The 22,747-nt window shown below is 48.1% G+C and overlaps 2 protein-coding genes and 1 pseudogene across 3 annotated transcripts; 1 reads left to right on the forward strand and 2 right to left on the reverse strand.

Annotated features, from left to right (window-relative positions):
* Positions 1–2,570: 2,570 nt before the first annotated feature.
* On the reverse strand, positions 2,571–8,340 carry LOC116912548 (cytochrome P450 11B1, mitochondrial-like). The gene is made up of 8 exons (XM_032916652.1): positions 7,917–8,340; positions 7,391–7,546; positions 5,817–6,016; positions 5,504–5,707; positions 5,081–5,232; positions 3,618–3,784; positions 3,304–3,382; positions 2,571–2,779 (listed from the first exon to the last, which is right to left on the reverse strand). Exons 1-8 carry the CDS (start codon positions 8,156–8,158, stop codon positions 2,666–2,668), a joined length of 1,314 nt encoding a protein of 437 aa, XP_032772543.1. The 5' UTR covers positions 8,159–8,340; the 3' UTR covers positions 2,571–2,665.
* A 3,072-nt stretch (positions 8,341–11,412) lies between these two features.
* LOC116912557 (cytochrome P450 11B1, mitochondrial) lies at positions 11,413–17,195 on the reverse strand. Of its 2 annotated transcripts, XM_032916663.1 has the most exons (9): positions 16,913–17,195; positions 16,387–16,542; positions 14,811–15,010; positions 14,492–14,695; positions 14,069–14,220; positions 12,670–12,836; positions 12,355–12,433; positions 12,080–12,268; positions 11,413–11,824 (listed from the first exon to the last, which is right to left on the reverse strand). In XM_032916663.1, the coding sequence occupies exons 1-9, from the start codon at positions 17,152–17,154 to the stop codon at positions 11,711–11,713; spliced, it is 1,503 nt and encodes a 500-aa protein (XP_032772554.1). In that variant the 5' UTR covers positions 17,155–17,195; the 3' UTR covers positions 11,413–11,710. The 2 variants fall into 2 exon arrangements, with proteins under 2 accessions (XP_032772554.1, XP_032772560.1); XM_032916669.1 differs by lacking the exon at positions 12,080–12,268.
* A 1,079-nt stretch (positions 17,196–18,274) lies between these two features.
* Positions 18,275–18,567, forward strand: LOC116890136 (annotated as a pseudogene).
* The last annotated feature ends 4,180 nt before the right edge of the window (positions 18,568–22,747 follow it).

Raw genomic sequence — 22,747 nt, forward strand, 5'->3', positions numbered from 1 at the left:
TTCTCCCATTTGCTAACTCTCTCCTTTGTTTTTCTGCTAATTGAGTTGATTGAACACTGGGTCCCCAGTTGACGGTGCTGTCTTTAGAGGCTGTCATACTTTGGAAGGTGTGTGTGTGTGTGTGTGTGTGTGTGTGTGTGTGTGTGTGTGTGTGTGTGTGTGTGTGTGTGTGGATGTGTCTTATGTGGAGATATAGGGCATATGGTTCGCTTCTATTTTTCTTCAAGTCTCTCGATTGACTCTACAGCCATTGGTCAGTTCCCTGTGATCCTATAGGTGTTTTTAGTTTCCTATACTTTTGTTTGTGAATTCAAAGCTGTGTTGTCTGTTTCCTATGGAGAAGTATGAGATTGAAGTGACTGGTTATGGTCACTGAACCATGGATCAGTGCCCAGATGACAAGGGAGGAAGGGAAATGATTCATTTTGCTTTCTGCTCCCTACCACAGGGCATGCATATCAGTTGACATAGTAGCTTGTATATGCTGTTTCACAAAATTCATGGGCCAGGAGATTTAAACTAGACATTGGTGGATGACATCTTCAGTTGATGAACATTCCAAGGTCAAGAACACTAATGTCTACGGAAGCCTCTTTATAGACACTGAGAATCAGGATAGGAGTGAATGCTGCAGGTGAGGATGGAATTCCTAAAACACAAATAACATATTCAAAGCACACTTGACCCCAATAGTTAAATGTAGGAGCTGGGAAGTCAGAAAATGTCTAACCTGGAAGGAAATGAAAACACAACATTGTAAACCCAGTGAGTAACGAAATCAAAACCCAGAGAGAAATCTACGAGCAGATCACTGACCTTGGTTTCTCTTCAACTTTTTATGGAATCTTCACTGTTGTCACTTTTCATTTCCCTGGCTACTGTATTGCTAAGGGGTATTGTGAATGACTGTGAGTGAAAAGTCATTGTGATATTTGCCTAAGGAAGTTAAGAATCGATGCACACTCTTCTTGTCAGACTCCTAGAAGCAATGATCAGCTCAGAGCTGTGTGAAATCTTTGGGTTTTCTCAGGTATAGAGCCGCATCGCAAAGTGGAGACTAAGATCAACCACGTATGAGGACATCACAATGCAGCCAATGCTTTGTGTACTGACTTAAAAGATATTAATATTGAAGAATTAATCACTATAGCACATAGGCCAGTTGCCTTGAGACAGCTTGTTCTAAGCGGGGGACAGGCAGAGGAGGGAGCTCACATTGTGGTCTCAGGAAATGGAAGAGCTGAGTCCTGGATCCTAACAGCCCCACCAAGAACACAACCGTGAAGACCAGGCTTCCTTCCACTGAGCTATACCCCCATAAACCCCACCACCTCACAGTGGTGTGATGAGCTGGAACCCTTTTCTTGGCTTTAGGGGACTCTGAATCACAAGTACGCCCTGCATAGCAGATCATATTGGCCTTGACCATCATGGCAAAAGACTTCAAACTGGGACTTCAACAACACAAGTTTATTCTTCACAGCCAAGGAAAATAAGTGAGTGATGGAGCCAAGACTGCAGGAGTTCCAACCGCTGTCCTCGGCTTACAGAAGTCTGACTTCCTGTCTTCCACATGGGCTCTGTCTCTGTGACCTGGCACCTCACTCTCTTCTTGGGAGGCTCTCTGGGCATTGAAGTAGGCACAATGCAGTAAAATCATTTCACACGAATTACTTCATTAAAGGCTCTGACTACACTATCTCAAACTTAAAGGCTTTAGACCTTGGAATTTGGTACCCACATCTCAAGTAGATTTGTGCTCTGGGGCTGAGAACAGGAGACTCTGGGCAGTATATGTTCTTGGCCAAACCTTTTTGCCCTACCGACTTGCAGCTGAAAGGAGACCTGAAAAAATTCTTATGCTCTGGGCCACTTTCACAAGTCAAGAGTATTACCATTGTCTATGCAGCATGCACTGGCAGAAGTCAGGAAACACCTTGACCTCCTCGAAGAAGACCACCGTCCTTCTGGGGACTTCACACAGTATCTGGGTTCCAGCAGGTCCTCCTGCCTGCATCTCTGATACCAAAACCACCCAGTCCTTAGCAAGTGCAGCTGTGTCTACTCTTAAAACACTGTAGAGTCACCAGCTCATATGTGCCAGCTCCACTGTGAAAGGCTTCAAACAAAACACAGAGATGTCTGACTGGTCATCCACCATCTATCTATCTATCTGTCTATCTATCTATCTATCTATCTATCTATCTATCTATCTATCTATCTATGTATCTATGTATCTATCATCTATCATACGTCATATATCATATATCATATCTATCATCTATGTACCTTTTGCCCAAAAAACCCATCTGTGTGTGAAAATGTTTTTGTGGGTCATGTCATAATAATGAGGATAAAGGAGGAGTTGACTTCTGGCTTTACTCTCTGACCCTTGAAGGCCGTGGCCACCTGGAGGACCGTTGGAAAGAATGGGAAGACCGCTCAGGAGAGACTACCTATGGCCCTGAAGATACTCCTAATCTCTTCCCTGGCCTTGCCTGTACCTGATGCTGGAGGTCTTCAGCTGTAAACTGTGTACAGTTGTGTTGAATGATGACAATGCGACCTCTTCCCCCCAAAAAACTCTGCTGGCAGATAAGTGTGACCTTGGGTGTCAGGACAGAGGTAGGCTGGTGGACTGACTAGGGCCCCAGATGTAAGGTGACTAGCTGACGGGCCGGAAAGTGAGGACAGGACTAGAGCTGGGCATCAAAACATAGCGATAGGCCATCTGCATATCCTCTTGCCTCAGTGTCTCCACCTGGAAGGTTTTCAGCATCTGGAACACAAAGGGGGGTCCTTATGGCCTCCTCAGCAGGGCAGAGCACTGGCCCATCTACTGCTAAATTGTTTAGTGCAGCCACCATGCTGAAACTAGGACTTCCTGTGGAGGCCTGAGGGTCCAGTCCTGCTCTAGAGGGTTCACCAAACACAGGAAGACCAAATAGATGCCTGAAGGCCTATGCTATTGTTCCAAATACTGCCCATCAGCACCCCAAATCTCACAGGCCCACCCAGAGGTGCTCACATGGTGAAGCAGGAGCAGCATCTCCACCTCTGCCAGGCGCCGCCCCAGGCACTGGCGCACCCCAAAGCCGAAGCCCAGATGCTGGAAACTCCTTTTTCTCTCCAGCCAGCGCTGAGGCATGTAGCGCTCAGGCCTTGGGAACACGGCAGGGTTTCGGCCCATGGAGTACAGATAAAGTAGGACCAACGTCTGTGGGCAGATGCCAAGGGTAAGGTCAGCTGCTTCTTTGAGGTAATAGAGGGAAGGGCAATGGTGAGGGCATGAAGATCACTCACCCCAGCAGGGACATGATAGTTCTGAAGCACCAGGTCTGAGTCTACGATTCTATCCAAACAGCTACCAACAGGGTAGAGCCTGGAGATGAAGGAGCAGCAGCAAAGGCCTCAGAAATGAGGGCTTCTCCTGTCCACATCTGCACCTTCCTCCCGCAGATCCTCCGGGGGTGTGGCTCAGACCTCTGTGGAGCTCAGTCAACCTCCAGTGAAACAACGGCACCAACCACAGGAAGGAGAGGAGAGAACAAGGCAGTCTTCTGCCCCAGATATAGAGAATATTGGACAGCAGGGAAGGAAGGGCAGTCAGCACCTACCTCAAGGTCTCTTTAAGGGCAGCCCTCAGCAAGGGCAGGTCTGACATGGCCTTCTGGGGATTAGCAGCGATGCTGGCCTCAGCTGCTAGGCTCTCCTGCCGCAGGGCCTGCTGAACATCTGGGTTCCGAGCCAGCTCAAAAAGGGTCATTACCAAGGAAGTTCCTGTCTGCAGGAGGCAGAGAGCAATCTCAGACAGCCTCCCAAAGGGCATTGCTACTACAAAGATGACCTCCCCTGAGGAAAGAGCATGGACATACCAAAGTGGGACTCTGACCCACTCTAATACTCACCTGAACTCCTTGCCCTACATCCTGAGGGAAGAAACCCCTCACATGGTATTCCCCACCAACACCTCAGCAACTTCAGAATTTTGGTGATTTAGACCTGATCTGGTGCCCATTAAGAGGGACTTGGCCTTCCACATGCCCCTTGGAATTACCCTTATGGTCCATATCTCTAATTGGTCACAACATTTCACATTGACCCCTCCTGACCAGTGTAAGCCCTGAGCCTCTAGATCCACAAAACAGTCTCTGAGAGCGCTCTCTCTCTCTCTCTCTCTCTCTCTCTCTCTCTCTCTCTCTCTCTCTCTCTCTCTCTCTCTCGTCACCAGTAGGTTTCTATGCTGTACACTGAACATATCAACCTGGGTTTATGCTGCCTGATTGGCATTGGACATGGTACACGGCCCTTCCTTATGAGGCCCAGATTCTTGTTGGCCTCATCTGGCCGTGGTCCCTGCTTCAGGTAGCTTGCTGCCCTGGAGTGTAGGCATACAATTCTGACTTGTCAGACTCCCTTTCATGGGCTCTCTGTTCCCTTTTTGCACTGTTCCCATGCCTCTGGCTTCTCATTCCCAAGGCCTTATGCTAGTCTTCATCCTCTCTCAAGTTCTACTCCATGGTAGGAGCACAGTCACTTCTGTCCTTATTCTTTCTTCTCTAGAACTTGAGGCCTCTGTTCCTAATCAAAAAGCTTAGCACAGCATAGATCCATTGACAGGCAGGAAAACTGACCTGGGCCCACGTTCCTCACTAAATTGCACTGCCATATTCTCCCTTCTGCTCCAGTGGGTACCCTGAGTGCTTATCACTCCTTTGGCTTTGTCTTTCCTTTCATCGGCCTCGAGTACACTGACCTGGAGGCCTGCTCTACAGTCCAATAGAGAGGACCCTGAGCCTTCCTGGCCCACAGCATGCTCATGTATTGGGGGACATGAGGGGTAAGCTGCTGCCTGTCTAAGCTAACTTGTGCCTGGAATTGGATATGCAGGCCTTGCCTACGCACTATCTAGTCAGGTCACCCTTTCCCTCTGCTCAGACATTTTACTAGGTTCACAGCAAACAAACACAATAGAGGAATCATATTGGATGGTCCTGGGGAGGGAGGAACTGTGAGTGACTGTGCTTTGGGGAACACTCTGGGGTGTCATTGTAGGATTCATGCACCCTGGGATCCTGACCGTGTCAACACTTCCAACAATAAGTTCCATTGCGTTGGCATGGATGGCATCCATTGACAGAGTACTCTGTGCTACCATCTCTGACATGACACTCCAGGACTGTTGGCGACCCTCTGCCAGTTCTCGATACACATTCTTGATAGATTTTGTGACTGCGGAAGAGGAAACGTGGAGTCATAATCCTGGGATAAACCTCTGCTTCATCCCCCAGATGTTGTACCCCAGAACCTCAGTCTTCCTGGTGCTGTTCGACCATTGCTGGGTTAGGCGATCCTACAGTCACAGTGGAACCACACGAAGGGTTCCTGACTCCCTTTGTCTCTAATTCCTCCAAGAGCAGCCACAGCACTTGAAGTTAGTGAACGGGGTATCAGGGGACCATCGTCCACTGCCTGTGGCTGAGCTCAAGGCAGGGGTCCTTACCATACTCAGAGATGATATCCCAGGACTCAAAGTGTCCTTTCCACACCCCGGTGCTTGTCCAACGAGTCAAGCTCTTGGGTAAGAACATGAGCTGTGTGGTGGACTTGAACATTGAGTCCAGAGCATGAGTGAACTTCAGGTGCTCAGGGTTCAGGTCATGGCCTGTGAGGCCCAGACGCTCTCCGAAAATAACAAAATGGTTGGCTGCAGGGAGAATATTTTCAATGAACCAAGGCAGTCACTTCTCTCAATGTTTTTTCCTCCTTCCTGGCCTCTGCCGTCCCTGCCTCTCTCAAGCCTTCCCCACACATACCTTTCATGGTATAGTTGAACATATTGGACTGAATGTCTATAGACATGCTTCCATGAACATTCTCCAGCATTCTCTTCTTCAGGTTTTCCACAAAGTCCCTTGCTACCACATCCACCAAGGGGACAAAATATTGAATGGCTTTTGGTGACAGCATATTTGGATTCAGCTGCAGTCGGGTGAAGCGCCAGTCTGCCCCATTTCTGCAGAACACAGAGCAGAGCTACAGACACCTCCATGGGAAGACCTGGCCCCAAGCCTATGTCCATCTCCTTGACTCTCAGAGAAATCCAGGAAAAGAAGTGTTGGGCTCAGAGGCAGGCTCTGCAGGTCCTGACCCCACTCCTTTCTCCCAAAGCAGCCTCCCTGTGTTGGGGCAGAGGTCACTAAGTCTGAAGTGGATTAGCACATCCATACCAAGGGAGAAAAGAGACTGTGCTGTAGAGCTCTGCCTAACTGGCCTACACCACCACCCTACAGAAGAGAAGCCTAGCTGAGCTCACTGGCCCTGTCATGATGTAGTGTGGGGTCTCTGAAACGTCAGCATTGCCTGTCTCAGCTAAGGGATCCCATCTTCCCTGGGGCAGAATCAGCAGAGGACCACTAAGAACATCCACAAAATGAGGTCCAGGCTGCTGGGCTCCCATGAAGATTCTCCAGTAAACAGCGGGCAGGAGTTTGCACACTGAACCCCACAAGCAGGAAGCATGTCCTTTTGTGTGCTAAATCCTGCAACCATTTACAGTGATCATATGTACATTTGTGTGTGCAGACACACGTGACCTCAAAAATATTTGTTAACATCCTAGTACTCTGGGCATAAACCCAAGAGAGCAGTCATATATATTCCTTTAGAGAGTCAAGTTCTATATCTACACACGTCACAGGGTCATGCTTTCAAAAAATACAGGTCAAATCCCACAAGTATACAAGATATATGACAGATGCACATTCATGTCCCCAGTGCATCTTGAGCATTTCCATGCTTCCAGGTGATTTCAGACAAGGTTCCAAGGTCCTCATCTCTCTAGCCATTACTGAGAAAATACTGCTCTTTATGTGGTCTCGGGTAGCTGTCCATCACCTCCTTTTTCATTCTCAGCAGGAAGGACACCTTTGCAGTTCACACAGACTAAGCCACTAGGAGCCCCTCTCTCACCACCTTATTTAATGTTTGATTGTGAGCCCACAAGAGCTGCCAACTTCCTCTCTCCACCCCTTCGTCCCCAGAACGGTCCAGCCCAAATCTCTGTGAGTAAAGCATCCCCCAGGGAAACAAATCCATGTTGTTGGATATCAGGCTATGGAAGAAGCTGGCTGTGACCTTGATCCAGGGGTCTTCTACCCCCACCTTCCTGGGACAGTGTTTTAACCTAAGGGAAGGAGACTGGGAAAGGGATGTTGAGAGCAAGTGCTGTTTGGCCATCTCCCTCCTCCCCAGATCCCTCAAAACCTCCATGACATAGTACAAATTTATGCCTGGCAGAGACTGGTCTTCATATCCACCCCAGCCAGTTCTGCATCCTGTGTTCAGGACTCCAATCTCACCTCCCTCCTCATTCCCAATGTCCACTCACAGCAAGAACACACCACGTCTCAGGCCACGGAATTCCCTGTATGCCAGCCAGGGCATCGGGGCTTGCCGACACGGGACCATCCTCTCCACCTGGTACAGCTTCTCAGCATCCTCAGGCAGCATCACAGACACAATCTGTGTTCCCCCTGCACTGTGCCTGTGGTGAAGCACAGAGCCCTGCTGTAAGTGGAATGTCCTCCACCTGAGCTCGCTGCACAGCCAGCCCTGTCAGTGTGCTCTCTCATCTCATCCTCTCCTAGCCCTTGCTTCCCCCACAGGAGGACTCTCCCAGTGTCTGCACTCCACTTTAGCACTCTGTCCTCTTAGCAGTGAGAAGTGCCTTTCTCTGTCCATGTGGAGAGCCCATGCATCAGGCCCAGAACCTCCTGTTCTCCCTCCCTGTCTTCCTAAAGATGGAATGCCTGGTGCCCACTGGAGAATGCAGCACCTCATACCCTGCAGAGCCTGGGCAACCAGAGGACAAGAAGCTATGTCTGTGCCTGGCTATGGGGAAGGAAAGCCCTTACCTGAAAATGGGCCCCAGCTCCTGGAAGGCCTGGTGCACCTCCAGGTGTAGGTTCTCTTGGCCCTGCTCCCTCAGGATCTGTATCATCTTCAGCCACTTGTTCCTGGAGTATTGTGGTATGGCTTCAAAGGGCTTCGGTGTCTTGGGGGCCAGTGTTGCCGTAGTGCCCAGTGCCCTCGTCCATTGCAGGCACTGCCAGGGTCTTGCCCACACATCTGCTGTCACCCTGAGAGCCATTGCCATCCTCCTCTCTTCCTGTGTTTAGTCCGTGGCCTTTTATCTTCTCTTGAAGACATGAATCGCTGACTGATAATGTCACTGCAGGATGTGTCCCTGGACTTGCCCTAGAAATGTATACTGAGCTGATGGTTCTTCTGGAGGTAGAGGCTTTCTCCCTTGTCCTACCTCTGCAATGCCTGCTGCTGGGTGGGAAGGTGGGAGGGTGCAGACTCTACTTTAACACTCAAAAATAGTCCAATGGTGGTCTATTTTTCTCCTCCCCCACGGTGAGAGCTGTTAGATGCACATATTTTCCCTTTGTGGAACCTTGAATGATTCATCCTAGTTTAAAATTCCCTAGCCAAATTTAGGGAGTGGGTTTTTACTCACTGTCCTGATTTACGGTTAAGTGTTGGCTTTTAGAATTTCTCATTTCTCTCCAAATTGAGCAATAACAATGACTCCATTTGTCATAGGGTAAGAGGATGACTTAGTTGGTGAACTAGGAGAACCTGAGTCCAGATCTCTCAGAGCCTTGTAAAAAGCTAGGCCATTAGTGTGGGAGTCTAAACCCAGCATTGTGAGAGCTGAGAGGGACAGATACCAGAGCTTTCCAAGAGCAAATGTACACGTGTACACACACATATGCACACATGCTCTCACACACACACACGCACATATGTGTATACATGGGTATTTGCCAACACATTTCTGATGTTCTGATGTTTCTTATAAAGAAGAGATTTTTGTTGTTGTTCTTGCCACACAAAGACTTTCTGTGTGACCCTGGCTGTTCTGGGACTTGCTTTGTGGGCCTGGCTGTTTGCTACGTTTTAAGCTGCTTACTGAAAGGCTCCATTAGATCACAGATGGTATAGCAACCCTGCTCCCAGACAGATTAAGCTATGCCCCTGAGGCAAACAGGTTCCTCAAAAATTATAGGAGCTGACCCTTAAATATAAATCGGGACAGTTAGAAAATCCCACCATCCGTATCTGGCTAGTGATTTCTAAGTCAGGATGAATCATTCAAGGCTCCACAATAAAAGTAAATATGTGCATGTGAGGACTCTCACCCTGGGGAGGAGAAAGAAGGTTGCTACTGTGGAAGAGCATTCAGCTCCAGTAAAAGACGGGAGTCGTGCAAGCCCTGTCCCTCTCCCTCAGAGCTGCAAGATCAATCTGTGGTTTTGTCCAGTATCTGGGTCCTTGGCAGAGTTCATCAGTGCTATTTCCCATTTCCACTCTGAACCCTTCAGAAGTCAGGCCTTTCTTTTGCTCAGGGGGTGTCTCTGAAGGTTCCCTTTCAGACTCCCCCAGTCAGTCCCACCTCCTGCATGTCACAGCTGCCTCTCTTATCCTACTTCAAGATTCTGATGGAGCCATTCTCCAGACTTGTGAAGAAAAGCCTCAATTTCCCCTTCAGCTCCAGTGACATCAGCTCTTGTCTTCTGACCTGACTCTGTCGCTTCCCCAACCTCCCCACTTAAAGGCCCAATCATAACCACTCTGGTGTCTGGGTTTTCTCTACTATTACAAGAAGTGACTCTTGATGGCCTGCTTGCAAGACAAGATACATTTAGAACCCATCAGAGAATCACAAATAAGTGGGAGGTGCTAGCTTCCTGACATCCCTAGCTAGCGACTGGCCAGAGAGAAATCTACCAGCAGATCACTGACCTTGGTTTCTCTTCAACTTTTTATGTAATCTTCACTGTTGTCACTTTTCATTTCCCTGGCTACTGTATTGCTAAGGGGTATTGTGAATGACTGTGAGTGAAAAGTCATTGTGATTTTTGCCTGAGGAAGTTAAGAATCGATGCACACTCTTCTTGTCAGACTCCTAGAAGCAACGATCAGCTCAGAGCTGTGTGAAGTCTTTGGGGTTTTCTCAGGTATAGAGCCGCATCGCAAAGTGGAGACTAAGATCAACCACGTATGAGGACATCACAATGCAGCCAATGCTTTGTGTACTGACTTAAAAGATATTAATATTGAAGAATTAATCACTATAGCACATAGGCCAGTTGCCTTGAGACAGCATGTTCTAAGCAGGGGACAGGCAGAGGAGGGAGCTCACATTGTGGTCTCAGGAAATGGAAGAGCTGAGTCCTGGATCCTACCAGCCCCACCAAGAACACAACCGTGAAGACCAGGCTTCCTTCCACTGAGCTATACCCCCATAAACCTCACCACCTCACAGTGGTGTGATGAGCTGGAACCCTTTCCTTGGCGATAGGGGACGCTGAATCACAAGTACACCCTGCATGGCAGATCATATAGGCTCTGACCATCATGGCAAAAGACTTCAAACTGGGACTTCAACAACACAAGTTTATTCTTCACAGCCAAGGGAGTGATTGAGTGATGGAGCCAAGACTGCAGGAGTTCCAACCGCTTTCCTCGGCTTACAGAAGTCTGACTTCCTGTCTTCCACATGGGCTCTGTCTCTGTGACCTGGCACCTCACTCTCTTCTTGGGAGGCTCTCTGGGCATTGAAGTAGGCACAATGCAGTAACTTTATTTCACACGAATTACTTCATTAAAGGCTCTGACTACACTATCTCAAACTTAAAGGCTTTAGACCTTGGAATTTGGCACCCACATCTCAAGTAGATTTGTGCTCTGGGGCTGAGAACAGGAGACTCTGGGCAGTATATGCTCTTGGCCAAAATTTTCGCCCTACTGGCTTGAAACTGAAAGGAAACCTGAAAAAATTCGTATGCTCTGGGCCACTTTCACAAGTCAAGAATATTACCTTTGTCTATGCAGCATGCACTGGCAGACGTCAGGAAACACTTTGACCTCTTCAAAGAAGACCACCGTCCCTCTGGGGACTTCACACAGTATCTGGGATCTAGCAGGTCCTCCTGCCTGCATCTCTGATACCACAACCACCCAGTCCTTAGCAAGTGCAGCTGTGTCTACTCTTAAAACACTGTAGAGTCACCAGCTCGTTTCTGCCAGCTCCACTGTGAAAGGCTTCAAACAAAACACAGAGATGTCTGACTGGTCATCCACCATCTATCTATCTATCTATCTATCTATCTATCTATCTATCTATCTATCTATATCTATCTATCTATCTGTCTATCATCTATCTATCTATCAATCTATATCTATCTATCTATGTATCTATCATCTATCTATCATCTATCATACATCATATATCATATATCTATCTATCATCTATGTATCTTTTGCCCAAAAGAACCCATCTGTGTGTGAAAATGTTTTTGTGGGTCATGTCATAATAATGAGGATAAAGGAGGAGTTGACTTCTGGCTTTACTCTCTGACCCTTTGAAGGCCGTGGCCACCTGGAGTGACCGTTGGAAAGAATGGGGAAGACCGCTCAGGAGAGACTACCTATTGCCCTGAAGATACTCCTAATCTCTTCCCTGGCCTTGCCTGTACCTGATGCTGGAGGTCTTCAGCTGTAAACCGTGTACAGTTGTGTTGAATGATGACAGTGTGACCTCCTCCCCCCAAAAAACTCTGCTGGCAGGGAAGCGTGACCTTGGGTGTCAGGACAGAGGTAGGCTGGTGGACTGACTAGGGCCCCAGATGTAAGGTGACTAGCTGACAGGCCGGAAAGTGAGGATGAGTCTAGGGTTGGGCATCAAAACAAAGCGATAGGCCATCTGCACATCCTCTTGCCTCAGTGTCTCCACCTGGAAGGTTTTCAGCATCTGGAACACAAAGGGGGGTCCTTATGGCCTCCTTAGCAGGGCAGAGCACTGGCCCATCTACTGCTAAATTGTTTAGTGCAGCCACCATGCTGAAACTAGGACTTCCTGTGGAGCCATGAGGGTCCAGTCCTGCTCTAGAGAGTTCACCTAACTCAGGAAGACCAAATAAAAGCCTGAAGGCCTAGGCTTTTGTTCCAAATACTGCCCATCAGCACCCCAAATCTCACAGGCCCAACTCCGTCCAGAGGTGCTCACATGGTGAAGCAGGAGCAACACCTCCACCTCTGCCAGGCGTCGCCCTAGGCATTGGCGCATCCCAAAGCCGAAGGCCAGATGCTGGAAACTCCTTTTCCTCTCCAGCCAGCGCTGAGGCATGTAGCGCTCAGGTCTTGGGAACACTGCACGGTTTCGGCCCATGGAGTAGAGATAAAACATGACCAACGTCTGTGTGCAGATTCCAAGGGTAAGTTCAGCTGCTTTTTGAGGAGATAGAGGGAAGGGCAATTGGTGAGGGCATGAAGATAACTCACCCCAGCAGGGACATGATAGTTCTGAAGCACCAGGTCTGAGTCTACGATTCTCTCCAAAGAGCTACCAATGGGGTAGAGCCTGGAGATGAGGGAGCAACAACAGAGGCCTCAGAAATGAGGGCTTCTCCTGTCCACATCTGCACCTTCCTCCCTCAGATACTTGAAGGGTGTGGCACCCAGCTCTGTGGAGCTCAGCCAACCTCCAGAGGAACAACAGCACCAACAACAGGAAGGAGAGTAGAGAACGTGCCAGTCTTCTGCCCCAGATAATAGAGAATACTGGACAGCAGGGAAGGAAGGGCAGTCAGCACCTACCTCAAGGTCTCTTTAAGGGCAGCCCTCAGCAAGGGCAGGTCTGACATGGCCTTCTGGGGATTAGCAGCGATGCTGGCCTCAGCTGCTAGGCTCTCCTGCCGCAGGGCCTGCTGAACATCTGGGTTCCGAGCCAGCTCAAAAAGGGTCATTACCAAGGAGATTGCTGTCTGCAGGAGCCAGAGAGCAATCTCAGACAGCCTCCCAAAGGGCATTGCTACTACAAAGATGCCCTCCCCTGAGGAAAGTGCATGGACATACCAAAGTGGGACTCTGACCCACTCTAATATTCACCTGAACTCCTTGCCCTACATCCTGAGGGAAGAAATCCCTCACATGGTATTCCCCACCAACACCTTAGCAACTTCAGAGTTTTGGTGATTTAGACCTGATCTGGTGCCAATTGAGGGGGACTTGGCCTTCCACATGCCCCTTGGAATTGCCCTTATGGTCCATATCTCTAATTGGTCACAACATTTCACATCGACCCCTCCTGACCTGTGTAAGCCCTGAGCTGAGTGCCCCCCCTCTCCTCTCCTCTGAAGTCACCAGTAGGTTTCTATGCTGTACACTGAACATATCAACCTGGGTTTATGCTGCCTGATTGGCATTGGACATGGTACACGGCCCTTCCTTATGAGGCCCAGATTCTTGTTGGCCTCATCTGGCCGTGGTCCCTGCTTCAGGTAGCTTGCTGCCCTGGAGTGTAGGCATACAATTCAGACTTGTCAGACTCCCTTTCATGGGCTCTCTTTTCCCTTTTGCACTGTTCCCATGCCTCTGGCTTCTCATTCCCAAGGCCTTATGCTGGTCTTCATCCTCTCTCAAGTTCTACTCCATGGTAGGAGCACAGTCACTTCTGTCCTTATTCTTTCTTCTCTAGAACTTGAGGCCTCTGTTCCTAATCAAAAAGCTTAGCACAGCATAGATCCATTGACAGGCAGGAAAACTGACCTGGACGCACATTCCTCACTAAATTGCACTGCCATATTCTCCCTTCTGCTCCAGTGGGTACCCTGAGTGCTTATCACTCCTTTGACTTTGTCTTTCCTTTCATCGGCCTGGAGTACACAATGACCTGGAGGCCTGCTCTACAGTCCAATAGAGAGGACCCTGAGCCTTCCTGGCCCACAGCATGCTCATGTATTGGGGGACATGAGGGGTAAGCTGCTGCCTGTCTAAGCTAACTTGTGCCTGGAATTGGATATGCAGGCCTTGCCTACGCACTATCTAGTCAGGTCACCCTTTCCCTCTGCTCAGACATTTTACTAGGTTCACAGCAAACAAACACAATAGAGGAATCATATTGGATGGTCCTGGGGAGGGAGGAACTGTGAGTGACTGTGCTTTGGGGAACACTCTGGGGTGTCATTGTAGGATTCATGCACCCTGGGATCCTGACCGTGTCAACACTTCCAGCAATAAGTTCCATTGCGTTGGCATGGATGGCATCCATTGACAGAGTACTCTGTGCTATCATCTCTGACATGACACTCCAGGACTGTTGGCGACCCTCTGCCAGTTCTCGATACACATTCTTGATACATTTTGTGACTGCGGAAGAGGAAACGTGGAGTCATAATCCTGGGATAAACCTCTGCTTCATCCCCCAGATGTTGTACCCCAGAACCTCAGTCTTCCTGGTGCTGTTCGACCATTGCTGGGTTAGGCGATCCTAAAGTCACAGTGGAACCACACGAAGGGTTCCTGACTCCCTTTGTCTCTAATTCCTCCAAGAGCAGCCACAGCTCTTGAAGTTAGTGAATGGGGTATCAGGGGACCATCGTCCACTGCCTGTGGCTGAGCTCAAGGCAGGGGTCCTTACCATACTCAGAGATGATATCCCAGGACTCAAAGTGTCCTTTCCACACCCGGGTGCTTGTCCAACGAGTCAAGCTCTTGGGTAAGAACATGAGCTGTGTGGTGGACTTGAACATTGAGTGCAGAGCATGAGTGAACTTCAGGCTCTCAGGGTTCAGCTCATGGCCTGTGAGGCCCAGACGCTCTCCAGAAATAACAAAATGGCTGGCTGCAGGGAGAATATTATCAATGAACCAAGGCAGTCACTACTCTCAATGTTTTTTCCTCCTTCCTGGCCTCTGCCGTCCCTGCCTCTCTCAAGCTGGAGCCTTCCCCACACATACCTTCCATGGTATAGTTGAACATATTGGACTGAATGTCCATAGACATGCTTCCATGAACATTCTCCAGCATTCTCTTCTTCAGGTTTTCCACAAAGTCCCTTGTTATCACATCCACCAAGGGGACAAAATATTGAATGGCTTTTGGTGACAGCATATTTGGATTCAGCTGCAGTCGGGTGAAGCGCCAGTCTGCCCCATTTCTGCAGAACACAGAGCAGAGCTACAGACACCTCCATGGGAAGACCTGGCCCCAAACCTATGTCCATCTCCTTGACTCTCAGAGAAATCCAGGAAAAGAAGTGTTGGGCTCAGAGGCAGGCTCTGCAGGTCCTGTCCCCACTCCTTTCTCCCAAAGCAGCCTCCCTGTGTTGGGGCAGAGGTCACTAAGTCTGAAGTGGATTAGCACATCCATAGCCAGGGAGAAAGGAGACTCTGCTGTAGAGCTCTGCCTACCTGGCCTATACCACCACCCCACAGAAGAGAAGCTTAAGTGAGCTCACTGGCCCTGCCATGCTGTAGTGTGGGGTCTCTGAGACGTCAGCTCTGCCTGACTCAGCTAAGGGATCCCATCTTCCCTGGGGCAGAAGCCTCCGCAGAGGACCACTAAGAACATCCACAAAATGAGGTCCAGGCTGCTGGGCTCCCATGAAGATTCTCCAGTAACAGCGGGCAGGAGTTTGCACACTGAACCCCACAAGCAGGAAGCATGTCCTTTTGTGTGCTAAATCCTGCAACCATTTACAGTAACCATATGTACATTTGTGTGTGCAGACACACGTGACCTCAAAAATATTTGTTAACATCCTAGTACTCTGGGCATAAACCCAAGAGAGCAGTCATATATATTCCTTTGGAGAGTCAAGTTCTATACCTAGACACGTCACAGGGTCATGCTTTCAAAAAATACAAGTCAAATCCCACAAGTATGCAAGATATATGACACATGCACATTCATGTCCCCAGTGCCTCTTGAGCATTTCCATGCTTCCAGGTGATTTCAGACAAGGTTCCAAGGTCCTCATCTCTCTAGCCATTACTGAGAAAATACTGCTCTTTATGTGGTCTCGGGTAGGTGTCCATCACCTCCTTTTTCATTCTCAGCAGGAAGGACACCTTTGCAGTTCACACAGACTAAGCCACTAGGAGCCCCTCTCTCACCACCTTATTTAATGTTTGATTGTGAGCCCACAAGAGCTGCCAACTTCCTCTCTCCACCCCTTCGTCCCCAGGACGGTCTAGCCCAAATCTCTGTGAGTAAAGCATCCCCCACGGAAACAAATCCATGTTGTTGGATATCAGGCTATGGAGGAAGCTGGCTGTGACCTTGATCCAGGGGTCTTCTACCCCCACCTTCCTGGGGCAGTGTTTTAACCTAAGGGAAGGAGACTGGGAAAGGGATGTTGAGAGCAAGTGCTGTTTGGCCATCTCCCTCCTCCCCAGACCCCTCAAAACCTTCATGACATAGTACAAATTTATGCCTGGCAGAGACTGGTCTTCATATCCACCCCAGCCAGTTCTGCATCCTGTGTTCAGGACTCCAATCTCACCTCCCTCCTCATTCCCAATGTCCACTCACAGCAAGAACACACCACGTCTCAGGCCACGGAGTTCCCTGTGGGCCGCCCAGGGTTCCAGCGTCATCCGACGAGGGAGCATACTCTCCACCTGGTACAGCTTCTCAGCATCCTCAGGCAGCATCACAGACACAATCTGTGCTCCCCCTGCACTGTGCCTGTGGTGAAGCACAGAGCCCTGCTGTAAGTGGAATGTCCTCCACCTGAGCTCGCTGCACAGCCAGCCCTGTCAGTGTGCTCTCTCATCTCATCCTCTCCTAGCCCTTGCTTCCCCCACAGGAGGACTCTCCCAGTGTCTGCCCTCCACTTCAGCACTCTGTCCTCTCAGCAGTGAGAAGTGCCTTTCTCTGTCCATGCAGAGAACCCACGAGTCAAGCCCAGAACCTCCTGTTCTCCCTCCCTGTCTTCCTAAAGATGGAATGCCAGGTGCCCGCTGGAGAATGCAGCACCTCATACCCTGCAGAGCCTGGGCAACCAGAGGACAAGAAGCTATGTCTGTGCCTGGCTATGGGGAAGGAAAGCCCTTACCTGAAAATGGGCCCCAGCTCCTGGAAGGCCTGGTGTACCTCCAGGTGTAGGTTCTCTTGGCCCTGCTCCCTCAGGATCTGTATCATCTTCAGCCACTTGTTCCTGGAGTATTGTGGTATGGCTTCAAAGGGCTTCGGTGTCTTAGGGGCCAGTGTTGCCGTAGTGCCCAGTGCCCTCGTCCATTGCAGGCACTGCCAGGGTCTTGCCCACACATCTGCTGTCACCCTGAGAGCCATTGCCATCCTCCTCTCTTCCTGTGTTTAGTCCGTGGCCTTTTATCTTCTCTTGAAGACATGAATCGCTGACTGACAATGTCACTGCTGGATATGTCCCTGGACTTGCCCTAGAAATGTATACTGAGCTGATGGTTCTACTGGAGGTAGAGGCTTTCTCCCTTGTCCTACCTCTGCAATGCCTGCTGGTGGGTGGGAGGGTGCAGACTCTACTTTAAAACTCAAAAATAGTCCAATGGTGGTCAGAGCCTTCTTTTTCCTCCTCCAGGGTGAGATCTGTCAGATGCACATATTTTCCCTTTGTGGAACCTTGAATGATTCATCCTAGTTTAAAATTCCCTAGCCAAATTTAGGGAGTGGGTTTTTACTCACTGTCCTGATTCACGGTTAAGTGTTCACTTTTAGAATTTCTCATTTCTTTTCAAATTGAGAAATAACAGTGAACTCCATTTGTCCTAGGGTAATGGGATGCATAGTTGTTTGAGTATGAGAACCAGATTTCAGATCTCTCAGAACCCTGTAAAAGCTAGGCACATTAGTGTGGGAGTCTAATCCCAGCACCATGGGAGCTGAGAGTGACAGATACCAGAGATTGTTCGACAGCCAATCTATAGTCAAATGTACAAGTGTACACACATACAGGAATGTGTGCACATGCATGCACACATGGGTGCAAACGTGCATGTACATATGTGTATACATGGGTATTTGCCAACACATTTCTGATGTTCTGATGTTTCTGATAAAGAAGAGATTTTTGTTGTTGTTCTTGCCACACAAGGACTTTCTGTGTGACCCTGGCTGTTCTGGGACTTGCTTTGTGGACCTGGCTGCTTGCTATGTTTTACAGCTGCTTACTGGAAGGCTCCATTAGATCACAGATGGTGTAGCTACCCTGCTCCCAGACAGATTAAGCTATGCCCCTGAGGCAAACAGGTTCCTCAAAAATTTTAGGAGCTGACCCTTAAATGTAAATCAGGACAGTTAAAAAAACCCACTCTTCTTATCTGGCTAGTGATTTTTAATCAGGATGAGTCATTCAAGGCTCCACAATAAGAGTAAATATGTAGACAGGCGAAGGTTGGCGAGTCGGTTCCGTGCTTGCTTCGGCCCGCGTGGTCGTGCTGGGATGGAGTCCTCCTCGTCCTCTTCGGGCTCGGCTTTGGGCACCATGGACCCTCAGCGGCAGCATTTCGTCAAGATGGAGACGCAGAAGCCGCGCTTCCAGCAGCTGGTGCACCAGATGATGGAACTTTGCTGGGAGAAGGGCATAGATAAGCCTGGCCTAAGTTGGACAGTCCGGCTGAGGGCTATTTTGTGAACTGCGTTGAATGTTTCACTGGTACAAGCCAGTTCATCTTAAATAGACTGGAGCAGACCCAGAAGTCCAAACGTGTCTTCTCAGAAAGCCTTTCTGACTGATCTCAGCATTACCTCTTTGGAAAAGTAATTCAAGGAGAGAAGAGCTGCTGCTGAGGTGGTTAAAGAAATGGTTATGGGGGGGATTAACTCCCAATTCTCTTCATCATCTTGAGACAGATTGTCACCTGAGAATGAACAAAGACCAATTTATATGTATGGGAGTTGAGAGTCACGTGTATTTGGTTGTGTTTTTTAAGCTAACACTGTGGTAATAATTTAGATAAATGGGATTATGGGACACGTATTGCTGTGTATGGGACAGCACTTTCTCAAGGTCCCTTAACTACTTTGTATAATGTGGATAGTGGAACCGCTTTCTAGAATTGGATAGTGGGACCACGTCGGGTGAATCTCGATTCGTATGGGTTTATTTCTGAATGTTTTAGGGAGATCTTTGTGTCAGAAAATTGGCAGTGGGCAAATACCTGGCACTGATGAACTGTGAGCTTTCGTTCAAGTTTGATTTAGAGCTCAAAAAAAGTCCTATGGAGGATTCGTATAGACCACCTTCTTAGGTTGTCCTGCTGCCCTATACTGTGACTTACTTAAAGATCAAATTGAAAATACGGTCTCAAGGTAGAACAGGAAGTGTGAGAATCCAAAGGGCTTTAGTCATAAAGGAACCTAGCTCATGAACATTATTATTCTTACTACCAGACAGTCACAGGAAGAGTTAAATTACTCCATATGTCAGGATAGAAAGCATTCACAGATGAGCCTAAAGAAATAGCGATTAAGGCCAGTTTAAAACTAACAGCAGATTCAGGTGGAGGTGCAAACCTGATGTTAGTCATAAATCCATTAACTGCATTCTTTTGATCAGGGAAATAAAAGCTCAAAAGATAAAAAAAAAAAATTAAATATGTGCATGTGAGGACTCTCACCCTGGGGAGGAGAAAGAAGGTTCCTACTGTGGAAAAGCATTCAGCTCCAGTAAAAGAAGGGAGTCGTGCAAGCCCTGTCCCTCTCCCTCAGAGCTGCAAGATCAATCTGTCATCTTGTCCAGTATCTGGGTCCTTGGCAGAGTTCATCAGTGCTATTTCCCATTTCCACTCTGAACCCTTCAGAAGTCAGGCCTTTCTTTTGCTCAGGGGGTGTCTCTGAAGGTTCCCTTTCAGACGCCCCCATTCAGTCCCACCTCCTGCATGTCACAGCTGCCTCTCTTATCCTACTTCAAGATTCTGATGGAGCCATTCTCCAGACTTGTGAAGAAAAGCCTCAATTTCCCCTTCAGCTCCAGTGACATCAGCTCTTGTCTTCTGACCTGACTCTGTCGCTTCCCCAACCTCCCCACTTAAAGGCCCAATCATAACCACTCTGGTGTCTGGGTATTCTCTACTAAATCAAGAAGTGACTCTTTATGGCCTGCTTGCAAGTCGAGATACATTTAGAACCCATCAGAGAATGACAAATAAGTGGGAGGTGCTAGCTTCCTGACGTCCCTAGCTAGCGACCACTGTGTGCCTGGGTAGCTGCTCGCAGTTCATCTTAGCACTGAAGAGTTGCAGGCCAAGGAGGGAGGGAGGGAATCTTCAGCCCCAGAAGTCAGGACATTGGGTATCGGGCTATGCTAGACCAGCATGGGACGCTCATAACTCTCTGGTGTACTACCCTTTTGGAATAAAAGACAGTAGGAATAGATTTCAGTTTAGGGACTATAGAAAGCACAATTTGATGCCCGTTACTCTTGTATTTTCTGTACAGTAACACTCCTGCAGAACCTTAAAATAAAACCTGTCTCATGTTCTCTAGTAGAAGGGTAATGAGGTCCAAGCTAATGAGGCTCTGGAGAAGACCAAGGTCTTGCTGTGACTGGTCAGAGGCTATTGTATTATGTAGTCTAGGAAGCATATGGCTATTTCTACTCATGGCTTGGAAATTTGAATGTAACCAAATCAAGAGTAATAGACTAAGTTGTCCAGTGAAGCGACTTCAGGACAGCACACCATCCAAGCTGGGTAGGTTGCTCACTACTCTTAGAGTTCTACTATGAGAAGAAGAAAAAATGTGAAAATTTGTTTTTTGATGAAAGAAAGGGACATAATTGGAGTTAATGTTCCACACAGGGGAGACAAGTTTAATTTGGTCAAAACACACTTGCCTGTTAGAGAGATCCACACAGGAGAATCCTCACTCTTGCTTTTGCAGAATAGGAGCAGCATGTAGAGGCTAAGACCCAATCCTTGGAGAGCTTAAAAGTCCAGTCTTTACTGAGACTCAGGATTGAATGCAAACTCATTTGGAAGGCTTTCACTCCAAACTAATGGGACTCTACAGAGGGCTCCCAGAGCATCCTTCTCCAGGAGATCATCTCGGGAAAATTTTCCAGTTTCCATGCAGTGAGATGCTCAGACACTATTATAGCTGGGATAAAAAGGGACCCTTGGTTCTACCTCAAGTTGGCAGCAGAACTTTGGCAAGATGCTGATTTAGTAGGCATGCAGCATGTACCAGTATGAAGGTAAAAGAGACGGTGCCACGTTTCCAAAAAGTTGCTGATTCTAGACAATATGAAACTCTTGAGTGAGCTGTTCAGGAAACAGTGAGGAAGAATCCCATGATAGAGTGGAAACCTCAGGTATAAGAGATACCAGAAATGTGAAGGTCTGTCGAGGAAAGCTACAGGTGCTGAGTAGAGCCTGGTCAGTAGAGATCACGTACTACAGTCGGTAGACCTAGAGAAGTGGGGCTTGCCAGGCCCACTAAGCTCAGGTGATGCCATCATGAGCTAAAGATGCCAACCAAACATACAACTTGACATTTGATGTTTACCCTGCTGAATTATAGTCTTGCTTTGGCTTGATCTTCATTAACTGTGTCCCTGTGGTGGTTACCTGTAATTGCCAACTTGACACTGCCTGAAACCACTTGAGAAGAGAGTCTCAATGAGGGATTGTCCACGTGTGATTGCCCTGTGGGCAGATCTTTGGATGAATGTGTCTTCATTAAATTCACTGATACAGAAAGGCCCAGACTTCGGTGGGCAGTACCTTCCCTAGTCAGGAAGCCAAAATCTTGAAGAGATCAAGCTGACAGAAAGCAAGTGAACAATCGTGCCCATGGGTCAGCTCTTGATGGTGGATATGATGTGATTACCCTAAGTCCATTCCCTCAATGGAAGGTTGTAACTTGGAATTGAGAGCCAAATAAACGCTTTCCCTCTCAAGTTGCTTTTGGTCAGGCTATTTGATCACAGCAACAGAAATGAAACTAAGGCAGCCCGAATATCTCCCTTCAGAACAGGGACAGTTACTCTGAACCTTTGTATGTGAGAAGTGTATCACTTGGTGCTTAATTTTCATAAGAGATCACAGTTAAGAGATGGTCTTGGGTCCCAGAAGAGACTTTGAGCTTTTGTACAGCACTGTGACTGCTGAGTCGCAGGGACTTTTAAAGTGAAATGCAAACCTTTGAATTGTGAGCTATGGGCTTTTTTGGAGTCAGGGACAGAGTGCTATGGTTTGGCTGGGAAATGTCTCCACAGGCTCATGTATTTGAACACTTGGTCTTCAGTTCATGGCTCTGGATTTGGAGGTTGTAGAATGTTGGGGGGCAGGGTAAAGCCTCGCTAGAGAAAGAGGCTATGTGAAGGAAAGGTCTTAAGATTTATAGCCTGGCCCATCTGTGTCTTATGCATGTTTTCAGTTATTGTTCCAGCCAGATGTAAGGAGGTAAAGAGCCAAGCCTTGAGCTCCTGCCCCCATGGTGTCATCTGTTTCTGTCTTCCCTACCACAATGAACAATAGCCCTTGAGAGAGTTGGTTTGTCAACTTGCCAACATCTACAGTCACGTATAAAGCGGATCTCAATGAGGGATTTTCTGCATTCAGTTGGCTTGTGGGCTAGTCTATGGGTGAACGTCTTTCTCAGGATCAATAATGTGGGAAGAACCAGTCTACTGTGGGAAGAACCATGACCAAGGCAGAGAGTCTACACTGTATAAAACTGCATAAATCAAGATGAGCACAAGCAAAACAAACAAGTGAATTAAGTATAGCATCTGCTTTTCTTTTCCTTTGTGATTTACCAGCTGCTTGAAGTTCCTGCCTTGACTCCCCTACAGTGATGGACTGCAACCTGAAATTCTGAGCTAAAATAAACCCTGTATCCCCTAAGTTTCATTTTCTTGTGTATCAGAATATTTTATAACAGCAACAGAAATGAAGCTAAAACAGTTTTC

The sequence above is a fragment of the Rattus rattus genome, chromosome 1, assembly GCF_011064425.1.
Source record: "Rattus rattus isolate New Zealand chromosome 1, Rrattus_CSIRO_v1, whole genome shotgun sequence".
NCBI classification, from domain to species: Eukaryota; Metazoa; Chordata; class Mammalia; order Rodentia; family Muridae; genus Rattus; species Rattus rattus.

Excerpts from the sequence above, each read along its gene's own strand:
- LOC116912557 (XM_032916663.1), bottom strand. The coding sequence starts at position 17,154 with ATGGCAATGGCTCTCAGGGTGACAGCAGATGTGTGGGCAAGACCCTGG. Across the intron at positions 14,696-14,810 it reads GTTCAACTATACCATGGAAG|CCAGCCATTTTGTTATTTCT; the intron begins GTATGTGTGGGG and ends TTCTCCCTGCAG. Across the intron at positions 14,221-14,491 it reads GGATATCATCTCTGAGTATG|TCACAAAATGTATCAAGAAT; the intron begins GTAAGGACCCCT and ends CCTCTTCCGCAG.
- LOC116912548 (XM_032916652.1), bottom strand. The coding sequence starts at position 8,158 with ATGGCAATGGCTCTCAGGGTGACAGCAGATGTGTGGGCAAGACCCTGG. Across the intron at positions 5,708-5,816 it reads GTTCAACTATACCATGAAAG|CCAACCATTTTGTTATTTTC; the intron begins GTATGTGTGGGG and ends TTCTCCCTGCAG. Across the intron at positions 3,785-5,080 it reads TTGTTGGAAGTGTTGACACG|ACAGGAACTTCCTTGGTAAT; the intron begins GTCAGGATCCCA and ends TGCCTCCTGCAG.